The 22,239-nt window shown below is 44.8% G+C and overlaps 1 protein-coding gene across 3 annotated transcripts in view; it reads right to left on the bottom strand.

Moving 5' to 3' along the window:
- Positions 1-22,239, bottom strand: part of CCNY (cyclin Y) — a 130,932-nt gene that overhangs the window by 12,772 nt on the left and 95,921 nt on the right. For all 3 annotated transcript variants that reach the window (XM_022580377.3, XM_089904073.1, XM_089904081.1), the window contains 5 exons: positions 16,873-16,907; positions 11,616-11,716; positions 5,851-5,886; positions 2,571-2,628; positions 2,359-2,478 (listed from right to left, as the gene is read on the bottom strand). In XM_022580377.3, the coding sequence (XP_022436085.1) occupies positions 2,359-2,478; positions 2,571-2,628; positions 5,851-5,886; positions 11,616-11,716; positions 16,873-16,907 (350 nt within the window). The remainder of the gene's footprint in view (positions 1-2,358; positions 2,479-2,570; positions 2,629-5,850; positions 5,887-11,615; positions 11,717-16,872; positions 16,908-22,239) is intronic.

The raw sequence follows: 22,239 nt of genomic DNA, 5'->3' as shown, positions 1-22,239 counted from the left end.
GACCATCCTTGGGAGTCTCTAGAAAAGAGAGGCCAGTGAGCACTTACTGAGCTACAAAGAGCATTCAGTTGACTGTACAAAATAAAACTGTTAAAGGCACGGGGGAGGGAGAAAATGCAAGCTCATGGAATCCAGGATATGTGACCAAACTTCCGACGATGCTGGAATTTTTCCATGGATTTTAAAGAGCAGCACTGGGTCCATTCATCTTAAGACTCTCGTACCCAGAGCTCAGCCAACTGGGACCTCAACAGCGCTTCCTATTTGCTAGTATTTGAAGGAGCACAAGAATGAGATATTTGGATTCGTCACTGGACACCATCTGAACAACAGCTTTTGACTTCCTTAGAAACCACTAACGTGACCTAAAAAGGGAGTCTTCGGGGTCAGAATGGATAGATTCCACAGGTCGCCTCACCATCAGAGCACCAGCCTCTGAGAGGCACTTTGGGGCTGCAGTCCAGGGGCTGAATGGCAGCCCTCATGGCCATGCAGCAATGGCTGGACCTGCCAGGCCACTCGAGGGGGACCCAGCTGGGCTGGCATGACTGGTGCTTCCTGATACAGCCAGGAGCAAGTGGCTGAAGGTCCTGGAAGCTCCTTGCACAGGCAGGCTGCAGTCTCTGGTTCCTTGTGTGCAGCAGTGCAGAGGTAACTGTGGGCCTCCCCTGCCTCCCCCCGGGCACGCAGCCAAGAGAAGGCCCAGGAGAAAGGCCGAGAGAGACGCAGCTCTGCCAGCTCTAGACCGGACCTGTTGTGAACGGCTGCTTCTACCTCTAGAGACTGGAGAGAAGGGCAGGATCATCATACATGGGGCTCGCTCAGAGCTCGCAGCTGTCTCCCCTCTGCCCACAGGCCCCAGGCTGACTCGGCCAACCAAGCAGGCCCCAGAGAATTGGTCTGCAGGGCTGGGCCTGCTGTGCGGGCCCCGAAGCTGCTCACCTTTAGGCTGTAGCCAGCAAGACCGCCATATATGTATGCTAATCCCCTGCTAAGCCACCAGCTGATGTCACAGGACAAGAGAAGATTTCAGCAGTTCCAATGACTGACAAATACACACCACTCTCGTAGTACTCCCAAGACAAACTAGCCACCCCTCCCAGCCACCCTCGGAGACAGGGAAACACACTTTACATGTTCTCCATGTCTCTGCAGAAACTGTGTCCTCCACAGGACACTAACCTTCTCCTTCATGCTAATAAATCCAAACTCTAAGGCACTACAGGGCACGGTCAGGTCACAGTTTTCTTAGGAATGGAAGGTAAAAAAAACCCCACCACATTCCATCTGCAGAAGCTTCAAAATAAATCTTTCATCATGGTGTGGATTTTAGTACTAATCTTATCCACAGTGTCATCTGATTTTCTCACCCTTCCCTCCTCCCCTTTATCACAATCTCCTTTCATTAAAATATCAATCCTGCTGCCCAAGGTGTGTTTTGTTAAGGACGTGACATCCTTTGGAGGAACAAAGCTGAGCAATAAATTTCTTCCCAATCATGACCTAAGGACCTATCATCACTCCAGATCACCAGAGGAAGACTTGTTGAATGTCTGTTAACCTACCAGGCGGCAAGTTCCATGAGAGAAGAAATGAACAAACAGGTTACTGTCCAATCGTCCGAGAGTACAGGGCTCTTAGTGTGGCAGAGACACAAAGGGTCCTGTACACTTTCTGTCACACACCAATCTCTTCTCAGGAACTGCAGGGATGACTTTCTGGTCCCTCGGGGCAGCCCGTGCACTGGCAGAGCTGACTTCTTATCTGAGTTGCACACAATGTCAGTGACGAAAGGTCAGTGACAATGGGCTACACTGTCAAATCTATTTCCCAAATGAGACCTGACCTAAAGAGTCCGTCCCTAAGGTTTTCAGAGTCTAAGTAAGGTTACAGATTTTTATCTCAAGTCTTAAAGTGCAGATTTATGTCCATGCTGTCTCTGAGTATCTTACAGACACATATTTACATGAAAATCACAAAAGAGAAGGCAGCAACTACAGCAGTCCTTCCAATATATGAACTTATCACATCTGATCAATGGTATTAAACCTCTGCAGGGAACCACCGCCAGAAACCTGGACGTTAATGAGGAGGCGCTGGTCCTTCTCAGGCCCTTGGGCCCCATGTTTCACTTACCTGCACGCAGCATTTCAGCTTTCCTGATTCTGAGTGCGATCTGACAATGGGCTTTAGGTGGGCACTGTGGAGCAGACCACACACGCACCCTCTTTTAGGAGATCCCGTCGCTACCCTCCCAGATAAAAGACAACCCTGAAGTGGTGCTGTGCTTCCCAGGTCCGTGATGGACATTCCTGTCTGCGCCCCACTCCACGACCGCGTCACCCTGTGGGCACTCACCAGGGTGACAATGGCACATTCCGCAGTCAGCTGAGCAGCACTGAACAGTGTCCGAACAAACCGGTAAATCTGCTTCTGCTCTGGGTTGTGTTTGTCATAATCTGGTGGCACTTCGCATTTCTGGGAAAGGAGAGATTCTCAATGACTGGCCGCCCAACAAGAATAACAGAGACACGACTGGACAACACCCTGAGACCCCGGGGGAGGGTTACCGAAAGAGGGTGAAGGTTCTCATCGAAAATATCCAAGAGCATCCTTCCATCTGGGTCCCTGGTTGGGGGAGCGGGCCGGGGGGAGAAATAACAGAAAACGGAGTTTACCTTCTGCAAGTATGAGTGCCAGTCAAAAGGAAACAAAAATATATTTTGATTCAGCTGTTATTTCAAGAAACAGAGGCAGTGCTGTTAAGAGATGCTACTGATTATTCATGAATTATAATTTGTTTTTCTTGGGGACAATACTTAATCATTTTTGAATAGTCCAAGAAATAAAGGTTATGAATCACATTTAGTTTAATTAACTTAAGTGAAAATGTAGATTTTCATTTCCTGAGTTTTCAAATGAACCAAATCTAAATTTCTTTAACCTCTTGTTTCTGAGCAAAGGCTGACAGATCTGTTTAAACCATCCTTACGTTGTGGTTGACAAGAAAGAATTCTGAGGGTAACAATGAACACTCATAGTGTGTCCTGGAGATTAGTTTGAAAGTTTCACAGCATGCAACTTAACCACTTCGCTAATGAGGAGTTTCATGACTGTATATTGAAAAACAAAAGGGGACACGTAGAAAAGTGTAACTGGTTGTTACCAAGCCGGTAACTGCACAGACCCATTTAAAGTGGCAGCGTTCACTGTGAGCTCAGCGGGGCCGCTGGGCTCTGGGGGGTCGTCCACACTCCACTAGTGATGGCTCTACCTCCATCTGTTTTACGTCATTTGAGTTTTGTCTAAAATTTTTTCTTTAAAAACCAAATTTGGAAACCACTGCTTTGGTTAACAGCACACAATTTTCCAACGTCAACTAGCCTTGCAAGTATCAGAAGGCTGCAGATCTGTCCCTGACACGCACGCCCCGTGGCAAACACTACAGTTTCTGTTCTATGAACTTACTGTCTGCGTCAAAATAAAAGCGAAAGAAAGAGCTTGGCAGGACAGCTCAATTTTCATCCCTGTCTTTGCACAGTGGGAACTGTTTTTAAAGCTCTGGGCATTCATACCTGTGCTGCTTTTCACTAGCCTGCAGGACAGACAGCAAAGATTTAGATGAACCCGAATAAAAGCACGGCTCAAGCAGTCAGGACTGGAGAGTGGGGTGAAAACGTAAAGTGCACCTGGCGCTGAGGAATCACGATCCCCCTCGACTGCCAACCGCCTCTGCCAGGTACTCAAGGAGGAAGGTGAGGGACGCCCCCAACTCCTCAGGCTCTTCAGCCCTGTTCAGTTCTCCTGAGGAGTGAGAGCCCCTGAAACACCATTCAGCACTCTCGAGAAACTTTCACAAGTAATTTTAAAAATCAAAATGTAGGTTCAGAAATATAAATAAGGATTCAGAATTTAAGCTAAAATGACTCCTCTAAGAAGTGGATTTTGCTTTCACTTCCATTAAAAGCTATGAATCTCAGCACAGTCTCTATCAAAGCTAAGGGATCTATCACCAGCCCCTGAGGCTGGGTCAGTATGACTTATCAAAGGGAGAGTCTGCAGACACCTCTTCTCAAGACACTTTCAGGCTACAATCTGTAAATTAATCATGCTTGTTTCCACAGGCTGACTTTTCTGTTGGACTCTCTCCACTTCCTCTCGGCCCAATGTATCACCATTAACCCAGCAGAGCATATCATTTAAAGTCTCAGTGGTATATTGCTTGGGTTCAATTCCCAATTCCCCACTTTACTAGTTGTGTAATCTCAGGCAAATTATTTAAAAAAAAAATCTCTCTATGCCTCAGTTTCTTTATCTGTAAAATGGAGATAATGTCAGAATCACCTCATGGAGCTGTTACAAAAAAATTAAATGAGATAAGGCATGCAAAGAGCTGACCAGGGTGGTCAGAGTAAGCATTTAATGGAGTGGGGTCTTATTATTAATAGCTATGGCTATAGATTAGCTTTGAGGCCCATAGAGTCTAAGAACTGAGAAATCGGAGACGCTAATGCAAAACTGTTTTGAGAACACATCTGAGTTTCACCAATGGTATTACATTGCTAGTTAAGACCTAAGTGTTTAAAAAGTGTGAACTACTATCATAGAAATAAGCAGCAAGATGAATCTACACTGTCACTAAGTTATTCTGGTCAAGGTTCGAAGTTCCAGTATCCTACATTTTGTAAGTTCGTAAATCCAAACTTCTCAAGCACCATAATGAACCGTGAATCACAGTTACATTACAGAGAAAGGTCATTACAGAGAATACCTTTCCAGGTATTTGCTTCCAATGGCTGTGTTTTCCCATAACCTGTCCATCACAAGCTCTGTCATCTACCCTCCACGTCACTGCTTGTCACAACTCTCCCTTGTCCCCTTCCTAAAATAGACTCCAGGGCTGTGGCCCCCACCACGGAGACCCACGCTAGCCAGAAGGTGACCTTGCTGGTTCCCGGAACTGTTACTACACTCATATAACACATGTAAATGTCACACCCGTCAGTGGAACAGGACTGCAGTGAGAGTGGCTTTGTTCTCATGAAAACGAAGAAGGATGCTTCATAAAGACCCAATAAAAGGAAATCACTAAAAACAAGTTTGCTGTAGATCAGGTGTGGTCAAAGCCTAAAAGGTTCTACACTCATTGTTTAGCAAATGTCACAAGTTTTCTCGCTATTGATTACAAAAACAAACAAAAAAACACACACAAAACAGGTGTGGCTTATAAAAGGACAGCACTTCAGTAATCAATGCCCCACGCTCAAAGCAGAAGCCTCAGTGCTGCATAAAACTGGCAAATGAGTGTACTTTTACATGTTTTATGTTGAATTAAAATGCTTAAGGTAAATGTTTAAATGATTCTTCTGTGAGTCCCTGTTTTAACTGACTTTTAAAATTAACTGAACTATCTCCAGACATCTATCAGAGAGAGAATTTCTACTACATTAAAATAGTTTATGACTAAATTTACAACAAAACTTTTTCTACTGAATTGAAACTGTAAACTAAACATTTTTTCATGTTAAAGCTGCACACAGAAAATTGTTTAAATATTTTATAACAGACAGAATGTTTAAGCAAATTATACAGAAAATAAAGTCAAGAGGAGGCTGAACATTGTCAAGAAACTTTGTTCTGTTTTGCTGGCTTCATTTGGTGTCCTCTGACTCAGAAGCAGTTCAGCATTTACCTAGTAAGTGTGGGTAAATTGTACTAACTTTAGAGATTCTATGAAAATGAAATAAGAATATAAAACTCAAAGGCTGAGGAACTAGAACGTAATAGGAAAAACATCACAGTAGATGATGTGTGATGTTTTTAGCACAAAATTAATCAAAATCCACCTACCTGTTTTTGATGTGGTAATATATTGCGAGAGCTACACTGTAAAATAAAATGCAGAAGTTCAGTGTTTCATAAGCACATTCAAGATGTTATATATTATCTGGCATCAGTCTGACCATAAATATTTAAAATTTAAGTAAAAAATGACCCATCTGAACAGCCCCAGTTAATTCACAGTGCTGATTAAGAAAATGCATTCTTCAAAGTAAATCAATCAGGCACTTATTTTGAGCAATTATTAAATCTTTTCCAGAAACACCAAAACTTCAAGTGATATTCAGAAACAAATTTCTCTTTCTATCTGAAATCTTAAGCTTTCTTCACTTTAAAATATAGGCACTATGTAAAAAATAGGTGGTGAAATCAAACACCTCTAGAAGTCTCCAACTTAGCACCTGCTGTTTTAGAAAATTAGTGGTTTCTTTATAACTACCATCAAAATGTGAATATTACCCACAGTGGTTTGCCATTTTTTCTTTTAAATCAATAACCTCTTGGAAATCTGCCTAATTTATTCATTCATTTGCTGAATGGTAGTGTAACTCTTATTTGTAATACCTTAAAATTTTATTTTACATTTTAAAAGATCTGAATTTAATGAAGACATTCCTATCCCCTGAATTTTCTTCAAATAATGTTTTTCTGATTATAAAATGTGTTACATTCAGATTGAAGAAATTTTTGGAAAATAAAAAAAGTATACAGAAAAATAATTCCTCTGCCCAAAGATTATTACTATCAGCTTAAGATATAGAGGTATTTATTCGTATCTACCTAAAGCAAACAGGTTTGCATCCCACTTTTATCCTCATTAACATTTTTCTTACCATTAAAGTGTCATTCAAAAACGTGACTTTAAATGGCTGACTATATTCCATTACATTGTTGAATAATTTATTAACCATCCCCCTACTATTGAACATTTAAGTTATTTTTAATATTTTTGCAATTATGATTAACACCATAATGAATATACCCACAGATAAATATTTGTGTGACCTATCACTATATTATTTCCATAAGAAAACATCCTGTACTTGGAATTACTTGCTCTAAGGTCATTAATAACTGTAAGGCTCCCCACATATACATCCCAGTATCTTTGCAGAAAAGCTGTACCAGTGTACTTCCCCACCAGTGTGTGTCTCACCTCCCCTTCACCAACACTCACCTTGAATGTTTTGAAAAAATGTTCTCCAACTGGACAGGTTAAAAGTGTAACCGTTTTCAATTTGAGTTTCTTTGATCACCTGTCAAGTTGGCAGGGTTATTCGTGTTGACTGCCCAATTTTTTTTTATTATTTCCTCTTTTGCAACCTGTCTAGATCCTTCCACAATTTTTGTTTTACTTTAAAATGTATTGAGGAGGCCAAAAATTTATTTTTTAAGCTTCTAAGAACATAGCTAACTGGCTGCATCAGATTGTGTTCTCAGAGCACAGAAACTGCCATCCAGGGCACCAACATGGAGGTAGAGGGCTGGGTCCCAAACACCTCAGCTCACTCGGCGGCGGCACTCACTCAGAGACCTGGGCATGCACGCTGGACTCTGAGTAGCTCAGATGTTCACCCACGACTTAACATGACAATAGCTCATCTCTATCAAAAGAAAGCATCTCCTTCTAAATCTCTCTTTCCAGATCTATTAATTCAAACGATTTCAGCTAAGTGTTAAAAGTATCCCTGAGCAAATGTAATATATTCTCTTCCTCCTAACATCTTGAAAAGCATCTATGCTGATGAAGGAAAGTGGGGTGAAGGGACTTCAGACGTTTAAAAAATAATGGTACAGTTTTCAAAGTGCCTTCACGTACCTTAAAAGCCCTGCAATGGGAAATAATAAATGTTACTGATTCTATTTTATAAATAAGAAAATTCAGGTAGAGACACTAGATGTCGGGATTTCCGACTTGTATCATGGTTTTATGCCCTTTCATTCTATAATGCTGCCTCTAGAAAAAAGGAAGAAAGTACTGTTTTATTCATTTAACAGTCCTGCTGTGATGATTAAATTGAATGTTTCATATGATTCGGTTTGGTATAGTGATTACTTTAATTGCTTTGATTGATTGAGAAAAATATGGTCCCTGCTTCCCCTGTGAGGGAGCACATCACAGGAAAATCACCACTGCACTGAAGTCAGACCAGCTGGGTTTAAAAACTGGCTCCTTCATCAATTAGAGTTTATCCACCTCTCAGAGCCTTCAATTCCTCATCTAAAAAATTACAATTCAACCCACATCACAGAGTGGTTATTACAATCAAATGAAGTGTATAAAAGCATGATCTCAAATATAAAGTTCTAAAGCAAAGTTATTATTATTATTGTTGTTGCCCTATGAATAATTCCACCTCAAGAGGTCTTCCAGCTTCTGTAGATGGAGTGAAGGTCTTCGGGGCCCCAAGGTTACTGTCTCCCAGATCTCCAGAGCTGAAAGCAAGCTTGGACGTTATCATGACTCAGGCCTCCATAAAACACAGTGCCAGTCTGTAGGCCAATGTCCACTCAAGATCATGCCCCGGAAAGTGAGAAAACCAATCTGAGGACGCACGTGTTGGGCCCAGCTCCACAGGCCAGCTCAGTCGGTCATTGTGAAAGAAGTGACTGCCGGGGGGGGGCAAAGGACAGTCAGCTGAAAACAGAATCAATTCCAGGCTTCAGGCTTTACTCCAAATGCCCAGCTTTGGAGGCCTGCTTATTCTGCCATGTCCTCAGAAAATGGTGAGGTCACCCAGGACAGGCTGGCCAGAGGGTTAGCTCAACTGCCCTTGCTGCAGAGCCAGGAGGGAAGGGGAGCTGGGAGTGAAGAAATGCTATTTTCTTGATCAGGAAAACAAAACATGTTTCTGACCGCGGGCACTACCCTCGCTGTACTTCTCACCTAGAGCTAAGTCAGAGGTGCCGGGTTCTGGCGGGTGTACGAAGCTGCTCTCGACCCTCAGGCCCGGGGCCGCGGATGGTGTGGGCAGCTGCGAGCGGCCCTCACTGCCCTCCCCCCATCCTCTGAGCACCATCCCCGTGCTCACACAGGATTCGGGGCCTGGGTCGGTTACAGCGGCACAGGGGTGGGTGGCAAACTCTAAATTCATACCACAGCCATTGGCCTTCAGGAGAAAGATGGGAAAATCAAGTTCTCAGAGAAGATATTATGCCTGTGAAAAAAATGAGCACAGAATCGTGCCCAAATGTGTCACACTGCTGCTGCTTCTCTTTGACAGTTAGAGCCACTCTCAACCCTCCACCCATTCCTGAACCAGAATTCGTAAATGTTTGTTCGTTTTGGCAATCCCCGATTTACAGAAGGGTTTTCTTTTCTTTTCTTGTTCTTTTTTTTTAATATGAATTTTATTTCAGAGTACTTTTGAACTCCTGGATTTCCATTTGGTTCTTTTGTAACCTTTCCCCTCCACCCCCACCCCAGCCGCATCACGTGGTTTGCAGGATCTGTTCCACAACCAGGGATTGAACCTGGGCCACGGCAGTGAAAGCCTGGAATCCTAACCGCTAGGCCACCAAGGAACCCCCCAGAAGGGTTTTCTTCTAAAATTAGCTTAGAAAGCTATTGTTAGAACCCAGAGCATTTTCTCCAAGGTCCTACACGGTTTATCAGGAGGCGAGTTCAGCCCACGAATGCTCACTCTGCCCACAGGAAGCTGAACTACTGATTAATGAGTTTGTATCAATTTTAACATCTTGGGACAGGAGGCCACAAGGGCCTTGGCAGGTGTAGGATAGGTTAGGCAGAATTTTAGAATAGGAGGGCCTTCAGACTTCCCAATCTCCCTGCCCTTCATGACATTCATTCCCCTCGTGCTGTCAAAGGCCCTGGCTGAAGTTACCCAGGCCAGCTAACACCTCAAAATGACCAGAACCAGGTCACGTGTGACATACGGGAATTTACAGGGAAGGATTCTGATGGTATTGCTACAATTAGGGCCCACCCCACCCAGTTCCCAGGTCCAAAATGTAAATTTTTAACAACGGCACATTTTAAAACAAATAAGCGACTGACTGAAGGCATCTCAAATCCGGGTGGTGTGGAGAAGCGTCCTCTGGACCAGGGAAGCCACAGCATCCACACTGGATGCCTCCTCTCGGCACTCAGCCATCATCACTGGCCCAGCTGTCCAGCTTCTTTTCCTCCCGGTATTAACCACAGGTTAAGCTTACAAGGGAACTCGAAGGCAGTTGTTCACTGACACCAGGGGTTCTCGGCCTTGGCCACCTATGAGAATCTCCCGGAGGGGTTGACATTCCAGATCCTGGATCTGCGGGGCCAGACATCACACCTCAGTGGGGCTCTAAGCCCTCGGGGGCCTTGCAGGTGTGGCGAGCTGGAACCACTGATTCACAGACCACACTTGTGACTGCGGAGCTTCTACCTCCCAGACTCCACACGGAAATATCAAATTGTCACCCAGATCTCCTACTGGGCCCCGGAGTGTCTGCATCACAACCAGTGGCAGTGTGAAGTCATCCCCAGGTGAAGCACTGAGCAACAGAGTCCGAGCCCCTGGAAACCCACAGCTCCCGCCAGTCCTGGATGGAGGGTCCCAGGCCCCAGGGAGGCGGGGCTCTAGGGCTCGAGCGGGTGCCAGGTGCCAGGTCTCCAGGCTCCTGCTTCCTGCCCCAGCACCTCCCAGACCCCGGCACAGAGCCCAGCCCCAGGGTAGGGCAGCTCGGCCAAGGGCAGGGTGGTGGAGCGAGGGCACATGCGGGCTCCCAGCCGTGAGCGTCCACTGTGGGGTGATGCCCGCTGGTCCCTCAACCACCAACGGAAGGAGGGAAGAAGCTACGTTCCCGTTTAGATCTTAGAAACAAGCTACCCATAGGGGAGAAGGCGGCCTCCCTCTAGGCGGGCCCACCTCCCACCTTCCGCCTGGAGGGGGCACCGTCCCCACTGCTTGGCAGGCCTGACTGCCATGTGTGGGCACACGCAGAACAGGGCTCTGAGGCCTGGACGCCTGGCCCACTGGAACACAAGAAGGGTTCTTATTTACAAACACAAACACTCACCACACATGCTAACATGGACTGCTGTTAAATGTGGACTCTTCTTAAATGAGTGCAGAGGCAAAATATCCCAGGTTTTTCATAGCTGAGCCAAAGGCCACAGACCCCAGCACCTTTATCAAGGCTTCCTACCACAATGCTAGTGGGAACATTTCGGGAAAAACCAGCATTCCATCCCTCCCACCTCCCCCTTGAAAATAAGAGAACTGAAACCACAAAGGGAAAAGATTTTATCCGAAGACCGCCCCCCCTTTCCTCCCTTAAGCCCCATTTTACAGTAAGAGACCAGAGCGAGGGGGCTCACCCCACCCTCCCTGCTGGGGAGACAGCCAAGGTCAGAATCCCACTCTCCATGCTCCAGGCAAATACACTTCCACGGTGCCAAGCCTGCTTTCTACTGCAACCCCACGTCAAAGTGGGACCCATTACATCTTGAAGGTAAAATACTAGCAGACTTACGCCAGGATGGCTTCAATAGGAGGTGGGAAGGTAGAAAGTATGCACAAAACTCAAAAATATGCTCTAACCTACATTTAAAATCACTGAAAAATTTGGCCTTTTTATGTAAATGGTAATATAGACAAATATTTTGAACACCCCACATTTTAACTCCCAAAATCACTTTTTAAAAAGACTTCTTGAATATGGCCTCCCCCTGCCCAATCTTACCACTCCCAGACCCCACAACCAACCAGTTAGCCATCAGGTTAAGGAAAAGAAAAGACATTCAGTTAAGGAAAAATGTGTATACCCACCATTTAATTGTATACTTGAGGTTTGGTTGACTGACTGTGCTATCATCTAGGAAAATAGTCGAGCAGGAGCTGTATTTCCTTGCTATTTGTCCTGGAGGATGCTAAAAAACAATGGCAACAAGACAAGGACAATTAAACAGGGCTCAAAATTCTTCCAAGGAACATCATCCCCTTCACCTTGAGACCAGCCTATAGGGGAAAAGTGTCTTGGTGAGAAATGTTAACACTACCAGCAAGTACAGTACAAACCCACTTCCTTCCTACAATGAAATTCCATGTTCTTCCACAAAGAAAAGTCACCACCACCACTCCTGGCCCCCAACCTCCATCAGAAGAGTACACTCTCACAATCGAGCATCAAAGCGTGTGCTGCAGAGTCCGTAAAATCACTGAGAAACAAGAAGTATGCGCTCATCACACCAATGAAAGCCCCTGCTGAAGGCGGCATCCTGGTTTGAGGCACCAGGATCAAAACAAGAGTCCACTGCACCCATTTTTTCTATTCTTCGGATACAGTCGATTTGGGGACCATGGAAAATGCAGCCAATGTTCATTTAGAATCTCCTAATCTTGAATTTCAGGAGGTGAAGATAAAAATAGGTGAAAGTTATCCGATGCTTTTGAAAATACTACCAATGTATAAGCTTCAGGTAGGGTGCCTGTGCAGTCTCATGCCTGGTTTTTTCACAGCTACATAAATTCGGAGCTCTTTGGAAAACTTCAGAACTAAGATCTACTTCTGAAATATACTGTTAAAGAACAAAGAATTTAAAGAATTCAAATTACACTCGGATGACATCTAATTGAACAGGAAGTCGATTTTTGGCAATTATGTGGGCAATATGATTAGTAGACATCAATCTGGATAATTCTAGCTCAAAGCATGTTAGAAAAAAAATAATAAAATCATCCAAACAAGTCTCCACTTGCCTGGTGTTATGCTGACAATCTGTCATTTTCAGCAACCAAAAAAGATAATTCCTTAAGGATAACAACACTGCCTGCCTCACATGCCCACCCCCAACGAAGCCCTCAGTATCCATGGTTTATGAACATGAAGGGAGCTTTAAAGCCCATCAGAGACCAAATGCCCTGTTCGATACTTTTAACATTTACTTCTTATTTAATAAGGTGTCCCGGGACTTCCCTGGCGGTGCAGTGGTTAAGAATCTGTCTGCCAATGCAGGGGACACGGGTTCGAGCCCTGGTCCGGAAAGATCCGACATGCCGCGGAGCAACTAAGCCCATGTGCCACAACTACTGAGCCTGCGTGCCACAACTACTGAGCCCACGAGCCACAACTACTGAAGCCTGCGTGCCTAGAGCCCGTGCTCCACAACAAGAGAAGCCACCACAATGAGAAGCCCACGCACCGCAAGGAAGAGTAGCCCCTGCTCACCACAGCTAGAGAAAGCCCGCGTGCAGCAACGAAGACCCAACGCAGCCAAAAATAAATTAAAAAAAAAAAAAAAAAAAGAGCAAATCTCCCAAAGAGGCAAAAGCAAGGTTTAGAGTATTTAAAATTTCAGTTCCTGGATCACACTCACTTCATTCCTTGACTTCTATGGCTTAATACTCATGAAAAAACTATATCCATACTTAAAACACTGGAAAGACTTTCATCAGTTTTGCTATTGAACTTGGAAAAGTATACAAAATTTACCTATAAATCCAATGAGCAATAACAATAATAACATCAACATAGTCAGCTGTTGCTAAAATCAGTTTGCAGATCACCTTCCCGTTCAGTCTACCACGTGAACAGGTAGACAGGAGTCATTCTACGAGATCGGAGAACTAAGACGTCAAGGCTTTTTCAAGGCCCCCCATTTATCAGGTGGTAGATCTAGGGCTTGAACAAAATTCTTTTGGCTCCAAGTCCAGCTAACAATGTGACTCTTGCTTAACTGATAAATAACACTCTCTAGTTACTTTATTCCTTTCACAAAGTTTTTACAGCTATCACCTGTCTCAATATTAAGACAAATACTGTGATTGTTTTGCTGAGGGTAAGGGAGGCTGGCCATTCAACTCCTGATTCATTGTTTTAATATCTTTTTTTTTTTCCCTTTAACTTAGAATGATCAATTCACTTTAGGCATGCTGTCGTCGAGGGGAGGAGGATGTTACAGAAAAATTAGGCCAAAGCAAAAGGCATGAGTTTCCCCTAAGTTTCCGGGGGGTTGATTCCGGACTCCCAGCCACCTACAATGCCACCCACAATTTATAATCAGAGACTTTCACATTTTAATTAAAAGATTCATTAATTAGCTAACCAAAACGTCAGCAAATTTTAAATAAACTACAAACTTTAAATAAAGCCCTTTACACAAGCCTTTCTAAAATACCTAAGCATCTCTATTGTAATGTATTAAATTTTCCTATAACTGTTGATCTAATTACATCTAAAACACAGGTGCTGATTAGAATATTAATCTTTATAATTTGCCCTAGCTCAGCTTACTGTTAAAAGTCCCCCAAGGGGTTTATCCTCAAATGGTTTCAAGCTTTAAAATCTATAATAATTCTTTTAGAAGCAGCCTCCTTTTACTTTTTAAGTCTCTCTCGGCAAATTCACAGCCAGGGAAAGGCCCCCTCTTTTCCAGCCAGGGGTTCCTTCTCTACTGCCCTCTCCCTGGCGACTGTTCCCAAAGTCAGCTTCTTTCACTTGCTAACATGTGCTGCTGGCTAACGTGTTTCTGGAGCCAGAAAACCCTTGTTTCTCTCCACCTGGTGGAAGTTATTTCCCTGTTGTGATCATCTTCCCTCACCTCTCCTTAAATGGCTTACCTATGGCCACTGCTTTTTAGCAAATAGCAGCCTCTTCGTAGATTATCTTAGCAACATGTACTAAGCAGGTTATTCAGACACTTAAAGGAGAAATTAAAGAAACAACGTCCCTCACGATAAAGCAAATAAAAACCAAGAAGGTTTTATAAATAAGGGCAAAATATAACGGTCATTCCAGAGTTCAACAACAAATTAAATTACAAATTTTAGTTGGGCCCAAATTCAGAAAAGAGTGTTCCCTCTGACTTCAGATAAATAAGCTAAACAACTTCTGTCCAGGTGGGGCTTGGTGGGACCATCTGAGAAGCACAGAGGAGGAGAGCTGCGAGGGCAGCTCTGGAGCCAGTCCCCTGGGCCTCAGTGCTGGCTCCACCGCTCATCTGGCTGATTCTTTGTGCCCCACTTTCCTCATCTGGAAAATGGGAGTGATAAAATAGTACCTCCCAGGTGTGGTTATCGAGTACACTAAACCAATTAGAACAGAGCCTGGCACAAACGTGGTAAAACACTCAATAGACTGTACTGATTATTATTATTGCTACTTATCTTTTCTCTACTGCTCTAACTTATGACACCCAAGTGTCCCCAAACCTAAAAAGCACAGCTGGTTTATTAGCCTAATTGAAGCTGCAGGTACTTTCACTCAAATTCTATTTCAGTTGGTTGCAACGGCACATTCCAATGGCTCTTCCTGTGGTGGGCAGAGCTGAAATGCTACTCTGCAATGTGGTCTGCAGGGTTATGCTGCTACCCTGGTCGTCTGCTACATAAGGCAGCACAGAAATTTCTTTTATAGGAATAAGCACACCTGAGCACATTCCAACAACTGTGTGCTTCCACTTTTTGTGTCGGGAGGTGAGAGGGTTCACAGGGGAAAGAGGACACTCTGAGTCAGGATGCACAGCATGGGGCAGGTCACTGGGACTGTGCACACCGCAAAGCGTGAGGTCAGCAACAGCATGTGAGACAGATGTGCAGACTGGCACGAGGAGGGCGCAGCTCTGCCCACGAGCCACCCTCAGAACTGCCTCTCCCTCCAGCCCACTTTAAAGGGGCTGCAGTGACCAGCGGAGGCGGTCTCCGCCCCACCCTTCCTCTTGTCTGCAGGCTCCTCGGCTGACCTGCTAATGAGGGGGGAAGTGTTCCAGTGCACCCAGCAGGCGAAGAAATGGGGGTGAGGGTTTACGGAAGGAGTTCTTCAAATCTCTCAACGCTCTATGTCCAGGTTTATACAGCTTTCAAAAAATAAAAAAGGGCACGGTAATGTTCAGTGCATTTTCCTTAAGACATAGCTTGTAATTTCACAGATGCTTTACACTGATTCTTCAAAACTTGAGAGGGCCAGGGAAGAGGCCACTGCTTTAAGAATCTGATAAAAACTACAGACCTTCTCTTTGACCCTTAGAACACGGTTTACGCACATATATACTGACATTGCCCAAGAAGGCATCACCAGTCTCCCACGGGCCGAGCGTGGAGGCCCTTGAGTGCAAGGGCCTGGCTATGAATTTCTTTCCAACTGCATTTTGTCCATATTTTCAAAGGGCAGAAAAGACAATATTATGGCTTTAAGTCTGTTTAGCACAAAGCTTCAGGGCCAAGTACTTCAAGTTCTACAAATACTTAAATGCAGGCAGTCTAGAAATCCTGAGAAAACCCCCCTGAGAAGTCAAATACTTCAATCCTGTTCTCGATATGAGAATCGATAGCACGCTTGTTTGGTAACACGCCTACTTCATCAAGGGGCAGAAGTTTACAGGGCAAGGAGGTTGTGGCTCTAACTCTCCTGGTGGCTGGGCGCCACAGTCCTGGGGGTGCAGGTTGGGGTTGTCATGGGGCAGGGGTGGAAGGAGGCTGGCTGCACCCGCTGCTCAAGGAAGAAAGATCAAGTATCTTTGATGCCTAGCCAGCAGGTCAGGGAGATGCTGCTCAGAATGGCCAAAAGACTAGAGCTGGATTTTTTAAAAATTAAAGTGTTGTCAAATTTATCCTTTCTTAGAGCGTCGAAAGAACGTGCAGACTCCACTGGACCTATAAACAATGAGGGAGAGGAAAGAGTGTGTAGAGGCAGACAGCCTCGTGGAAAACACCTGTACGCTTATTCAAATGGGACTGAGTTAGGAGAGCAAGCAAGTCTCCTGGGGGAGCGGGTAGGAGGGAAGGATTAGAAATGTAAAAGAAGTGCTCCCGTGGACCTGAGTGGGGTCTGCTGCCGTATCGTCCACACACATCTTCCCAGGATCGGCAGCTGTCTGGGGCTTCTGGACAAACACTGGCCCCGGGGAGAAATGCCAAGCCGTGCTCGTCCAGTCACAGACCCCACAGAGCATGAGTGCACTGCAGCGTTCTTCACATTCTTCCATGTGCGAACAAGATTCACGGACCATTTCCCCATCACAGACACAGTATGACAGCTCTCTGCGCTGGACAGTCATTATGAAGAACACAGGGAAACAGCTCCACTTACATGGTTAATGAAGAGACTCTTGCGTTTTTCTCTCACTGTGAAAACAAAAGATGCAACAGAAATGTTACTCGCCTGCGTGCCAAACCCTTGCAGGCTGTTGAGGACGGGCCTCTGCGTCAAGGTCCCATCCTTCCACCAACCAACGTGCCCAGATGCTCAACTTACTACATAAGAAATGCAACCTGCACAAATGCAGATCTGACCTCAGCTAGCTAACAGAGCAAAACCTAAACCCAGTGACAACATGGCACCCAACAAAATCACTGCAGCCATAGTTAACTGAGGGGTAACAGCTTTCTAAGAACTAAATAAAGTAGCAACTAGTAAATCTCATAAAACTTGCATGCATCCACTAATTTAAGATGATCAACAGATAACAGGACTATTTATTTCGAACCCAACCAGACCCATAAACGTCCATACTATTTGGGTGAAATATGATAACAACAATACCCATAACAGCATTAAAATACAGGACAGTGTATGTCGGAAGCATTATTGGTCATGGAATCCAATTACTCTCCGTGCTGGTGCAGGGGAGGAAAACCGGCTTCTGTGGAGGCCGCCCAGAGCATCCTGCCCCCTCAGGGAGGCTGATCCAACTCACAACAAAAACACCACCCCTTCTGAAATGCTGTTCTCACGCTGCTGTGTGCGAGGTGTAGTCTGCACCCAGCCTTCCGTGCCCCAGATTCCAGTGTTTCCCAAAATGGGGGCCCCTCAGCCCCAAAGATGTAGAAGGGGGAAAGGGAACCCAGAGGAGCTTTTTGACAATGTAGTAACGTCGAATTTTGCATTTTCTTTCCTGAAGACTTACTTTTGAGAATATATACTAATCAATCAACACAGGTAATGAGCAGGTCACTGGAGAGGACAGAGATATATTTAAATCAAAAGGGAAGCTAGGAACACTAGTTGCGAGTGTTCGAGGAAAAGGGCAGGTGGGGCTCTTTCATTCAACCTGGATTTGATTCCCCGTCCGTGCCTGGCAAGGAGATGAGGCTGCTCTAGAGGGCGCATGAACGCTGGTGCTTCCCCAGGCTCCCGAGCGCGTTGGGTTAGACCAGGCGCCTCCAGATGACAAGAGCAGTGGATACAAGTGACAGTCATTCACATGGCTGGTAAAGCCTTTCAGGTGTACTTCCCAGAAACTCGAAAGTGCGGAGCTCCTACAACCAGGTGAGAAACTCTTTGGCAAATAAGTGGACTCCAATTCCTTACTGTCAACAAAACTGAAGACTGAACTGCAGCTATTAGGAATTATTTTGGATGATAAATCCCTTGGAGTTTTTTGACATATAAACCAAATAGAGTAGAAAGAATTTAGTGATTAACAAAACTCCTTCCATCCCCACCTACTGATGTGTATAAACAAAACTCTTCAGCACTTACACATCCATAAAAACAAGAAGATCTGATGACTAGCACCTCGTTCCAGCTACATATGTCATACACAGAAACATCTCAGTAAGAAATGTTTTTCCAAAAATTATTTCACTTTTCTGTTTAATAGTTATTCATAAACATTTTAATGCTTGTATTGTTTTGATCAACTGGGAACTAACAATAATGATACCACAATCCAGAATTTATTTTTAACACTGAGAGACTTATAATGATGAGAAATAAAAATTAAATTCAAGTGAGATCCATATTTTCACAGAAGTATGATAGTGTGACAAGTGAGTTTTAGAAATCGAATATATTACATTAGGATAAAATTCTATGAAGAAAATGGCACGGAAATGCAAGTTCAAGATGAAAGGAATGATATGAAATTTCCAACTGTTAAAGAAGAGCATGTTCATACATTTTTAAATGACTGCTGATGGTGGATTATCAAATCACCATGGTATTAAGATATTATTTGAAACATTTTTTAAAAGAGGGACAGTTTTATTTTAAAATACCAATGTTTACATCAGAAATTACATCCTTTGATAGCATGAAAAACTGGTATGGCCAACATAAAAATGTTTAAAGGAGCTCATAGTTTTTAAAAGTTATTTTCCATGGTTTATAGCATGAAAATCAGCAGCATAAGAGCTTTAGGCTCCTACGGGTTCTTCAATATCTCACTGCAAAAGCATCCCCTGTGGAACCTGGGAAGCTGTGGGGAGACACACAGAGTGACTGACGGGGAACCAGAGAGACAGGTACCCTAAACAGGGCACCCAGGACCATGATAAAGAGAACTGGGACCCTCACAGGCACAGGGTTTGGCTGCCTGCAAATGTCTGACTAAAGGAGAACTAAAAGGCTGGTCCTCTCATCATGCAGGAGTTCAACACTGCCAGGAACAAAAGCAGGACCCCAAAGAGAGGAAGGAAGGCCACAAAACGCTTCTCAATGTCAGTGTTTCTGAATGACTGTGCAAAGAAAACCAGAGCTCATATTTTAATTTCTGAATTTTAGTCTTTCTACTTTGGCTTCAAGTCATTCAAGGGACAAGTTGCTTTTATTCCTTTAAATATTTCAAGGAACTCCTGAAAAACACACAGATCACACATTCACACACACACACACACACACACACAGGTTTTCATTTTTGTCCAACTTCTTTCTTAAGGCAAAGAACTTTTCTAAAAACCAAACTAATTAAAATAAAAAAAATACACGTTGACTGTTTTCTCCTAATACTTAAAAGAGTAGGCTCTCATGTCTTTGAAAACAGCAAATTAAAATGGAATAGAAAAGGAAAAGACAAAATCAACTGCAATTCTCCCCCACAAGCAGAAATGAGAGCACGAAAAGACCAGGCTGAGCAGACTAATCTCTCACAGGCACCTCCTCTCCCACTACAAGGAGCCCTTGGTCCCTTCTTTGTTGAGTGGTTCTCATACAAAGAAAGTCCACACTGACATCTCATATGTGTGAGGAAATGACCAAGAGAGCAGTCCGTTGGGCTTGGGACAGGACCTCCCTAACTTCAGCCAGCTGGGGAGGTCTGATTAGGAACGCCTTCCGTGATCACAGTCAGCCCAGCCTAAATCTCTTTGCTATTCAGAGGGAAAAGGAACTTAACAGCCAGGAAGCTCCTAATGACTTAATGCAGGCACATCTAAAGCAGAATCACGGAACAGCTGGTGGCAGGGAGCGTGGCAGGCAGAGCCTGGCTGCCAGGCCGAGTGCTGAGGAAGGAAGGAGGACGAGGGTCTTCAGAGCAGAGAGCTGTGAAGGCCGTGGTCTGGGCAGAGCTGCCCCAGCATAACTGCCATGGCCCCATCCATGGTCTCCCACCCAGAAGCCTATCCTGAACTGCAAAGGAGCACATCGACCTCAAGAAGAGAGCACCAGATTCAAATGAAAATGTGTGCTTATAAGCTCACATTACAACACTTCTTCCAAGGTTGGGGTCAGGGGGGCACAACTGGAGCACGTGGAACCCACAGGTTTTAACTGCTCTAGTACTCCTGGAAGTGGAGGGAGTGCTGCAATGGCAATGGAAGTTTACCCAAGTGAAGACAGATCACAATCCAATCAAGAATGTCTCCTGGCTTTGTCTTTTCCTCCTTTCAACCACCTAGGGTGAACACATCCTCTGTATCAGGCAGAGCAAGGCAAAGGGATACTGAGATCCAATAACACACGTTCCGTTCCCTCCAGGAGCTCGTTGGTGATCACATGAGAAAATAGTTTTAAATACCACAATATGGTTCAGATATGAAGAAACTATTCACAGGCTACCCTCAGGACCACTTAATCTAGCCTGAGGGGTCAAGAACACCTTCAAGGAGGAAGTGATAGCAGAAATGAGCCTTGAAGACTGAAGAGATGAGCTGTGTGGAAGACAGAAGGGAAAACCCAGCTAAACGCAAAGGAGCAGGGGGCGAGTGGCGCCCTGGGGTGCCGCAAGCAATCCAGCGTGGCGGACACAGTGCAAAAGGAGACAGACTGGAAACGACGGCGGAGCACGGACCTCCAACGGCCTGTATATCACGCTAAGCCGTTTGGAGTTTAACATCAAGGCAACTGGGGAACCACAAAAAAATTTTAACAAGGAAGTGACATAATCAGATCTGATTTACAGAAAGTCTCTTTACCTAGCAGCAGCGTAGACACAGGACTGGGAAGGGAAAAGGTCAAAGGCCAGGCCAGAGGCTGCGGCAGGAATCTAAGTGAGAAATTATGGACGGAGGTGGCAGCAACAGGCATGGGAAAGAGTAGTCAGATTAAGGTGACACTGAAGAGGTAAAAAGTGATACACTTTCGATTAACCTGGATGCAATGGTGGCTGATAAATGTTTAACAGATGCCTTTTAAATAAAAGAAGAAGAAGAAGAATGCCCTGACTTGTAGCATTTGCCAATTTCCATGCTGTAAACACTGCCATCATGGCTGTTTTGAACTCCTGGCCTGCTGTCACTGATCCTGGAGCTGGAAGAAACGAGCATGGTCGGCTCCAGCACCACAGCCAGCAGGCAAGCACCAGAAGAGGGAAGGGCCTTCTCTGGTCTGGGGAGAGGGAAAGGCAGGAGGTGAACCCCAGTTACTAAGTTCTGTTTGGGACACACTGAGTTAGAGGAACCAATAGCCTTCAGTGTAAAAGATGTCCAGCAGCCAGTTGGACAGATGGAGTTTGAATACTGCAGAGCAAAATCTGGCTGGACATTCTAGTTGACATGGAAGCCGCAAGGAGCTGTACGCAGGCCAAAAAGATAAGAGGGTAAAAGCACATAACCCTAGAAAACACTAACATCAGAGGGATAAATGGAGAAGCCGATTAAGATGTCTGAGAAGCACCTTAAAGAAACAGGCGGTTTCTCAGGACCCATTTCCAAATAGCCAATTCTCTGTGATCAACTCACCAAAGAATGAAGTCTTTAAAGTTACCAACTTTGCCTATTTTAAAAAAACCTATTTCTTTTCATCATCTATAAGGCAAGTGTTCATTAGGTGGACTTGTCTTCAGCGATATGGCCTGTGTAAGCAAGTGCCACACGAGAGCAGGAGCCACCGGAGGCCGAGTCCTCAGCAGCCTCAGCGGTCACACCACAGAATGGGGGGAGGGAGGAGGAGGCCAGTGGGAAAGCAAAGGGAAAGGGAAGGAGGAGGCGGCACCAGGGCTTTCACTCGGCAGGTGGGAGACAGTGTCAGTTATTTTTCCTTTTCTTGTTTTTAACCTGTGAGACCCAAGTAGGTTTACACTGAAAGGAAAGAGCCAGCACTTGAGAAACTGAAGCAAAAAACAGAAGGATCAGAGTCACTGATACCCTGATGATCCAGACAGGAGAGGAAGGGAACAAGAGGTGGAGCAGAGGTGAAGGGGAAGCTACAAGTCCCTGACTCACACCTGGGGACGCTGTTAGGTCAGAGAATCCTGCCATCCCTCTCCCGGTGGCAACCAAGGTATGTGTCATCTACTTA

The sequence above is a fragment of the Delphinapterus leucas genome, chromosome 2, assembly GCF_059928025.1.
Source record: "Delphinapterus leucas isolate spDelLeu-1000000601 "Yukka" chromosome 2, BTC_Dleu_Yukka2, whole genome shotgun sequence".
Classification (NCBI taxonomy): Eukaryota; Metazoa; Chordata; class Mammalia; order Artiodactyla; family Monodontidae; genus Delphinapterus; species Delphinapterus leucas.
Note: the sequence above shows the minus strand (reverse complement) of the source record. Positions and strands in the feature narration are given on the sequence as shown.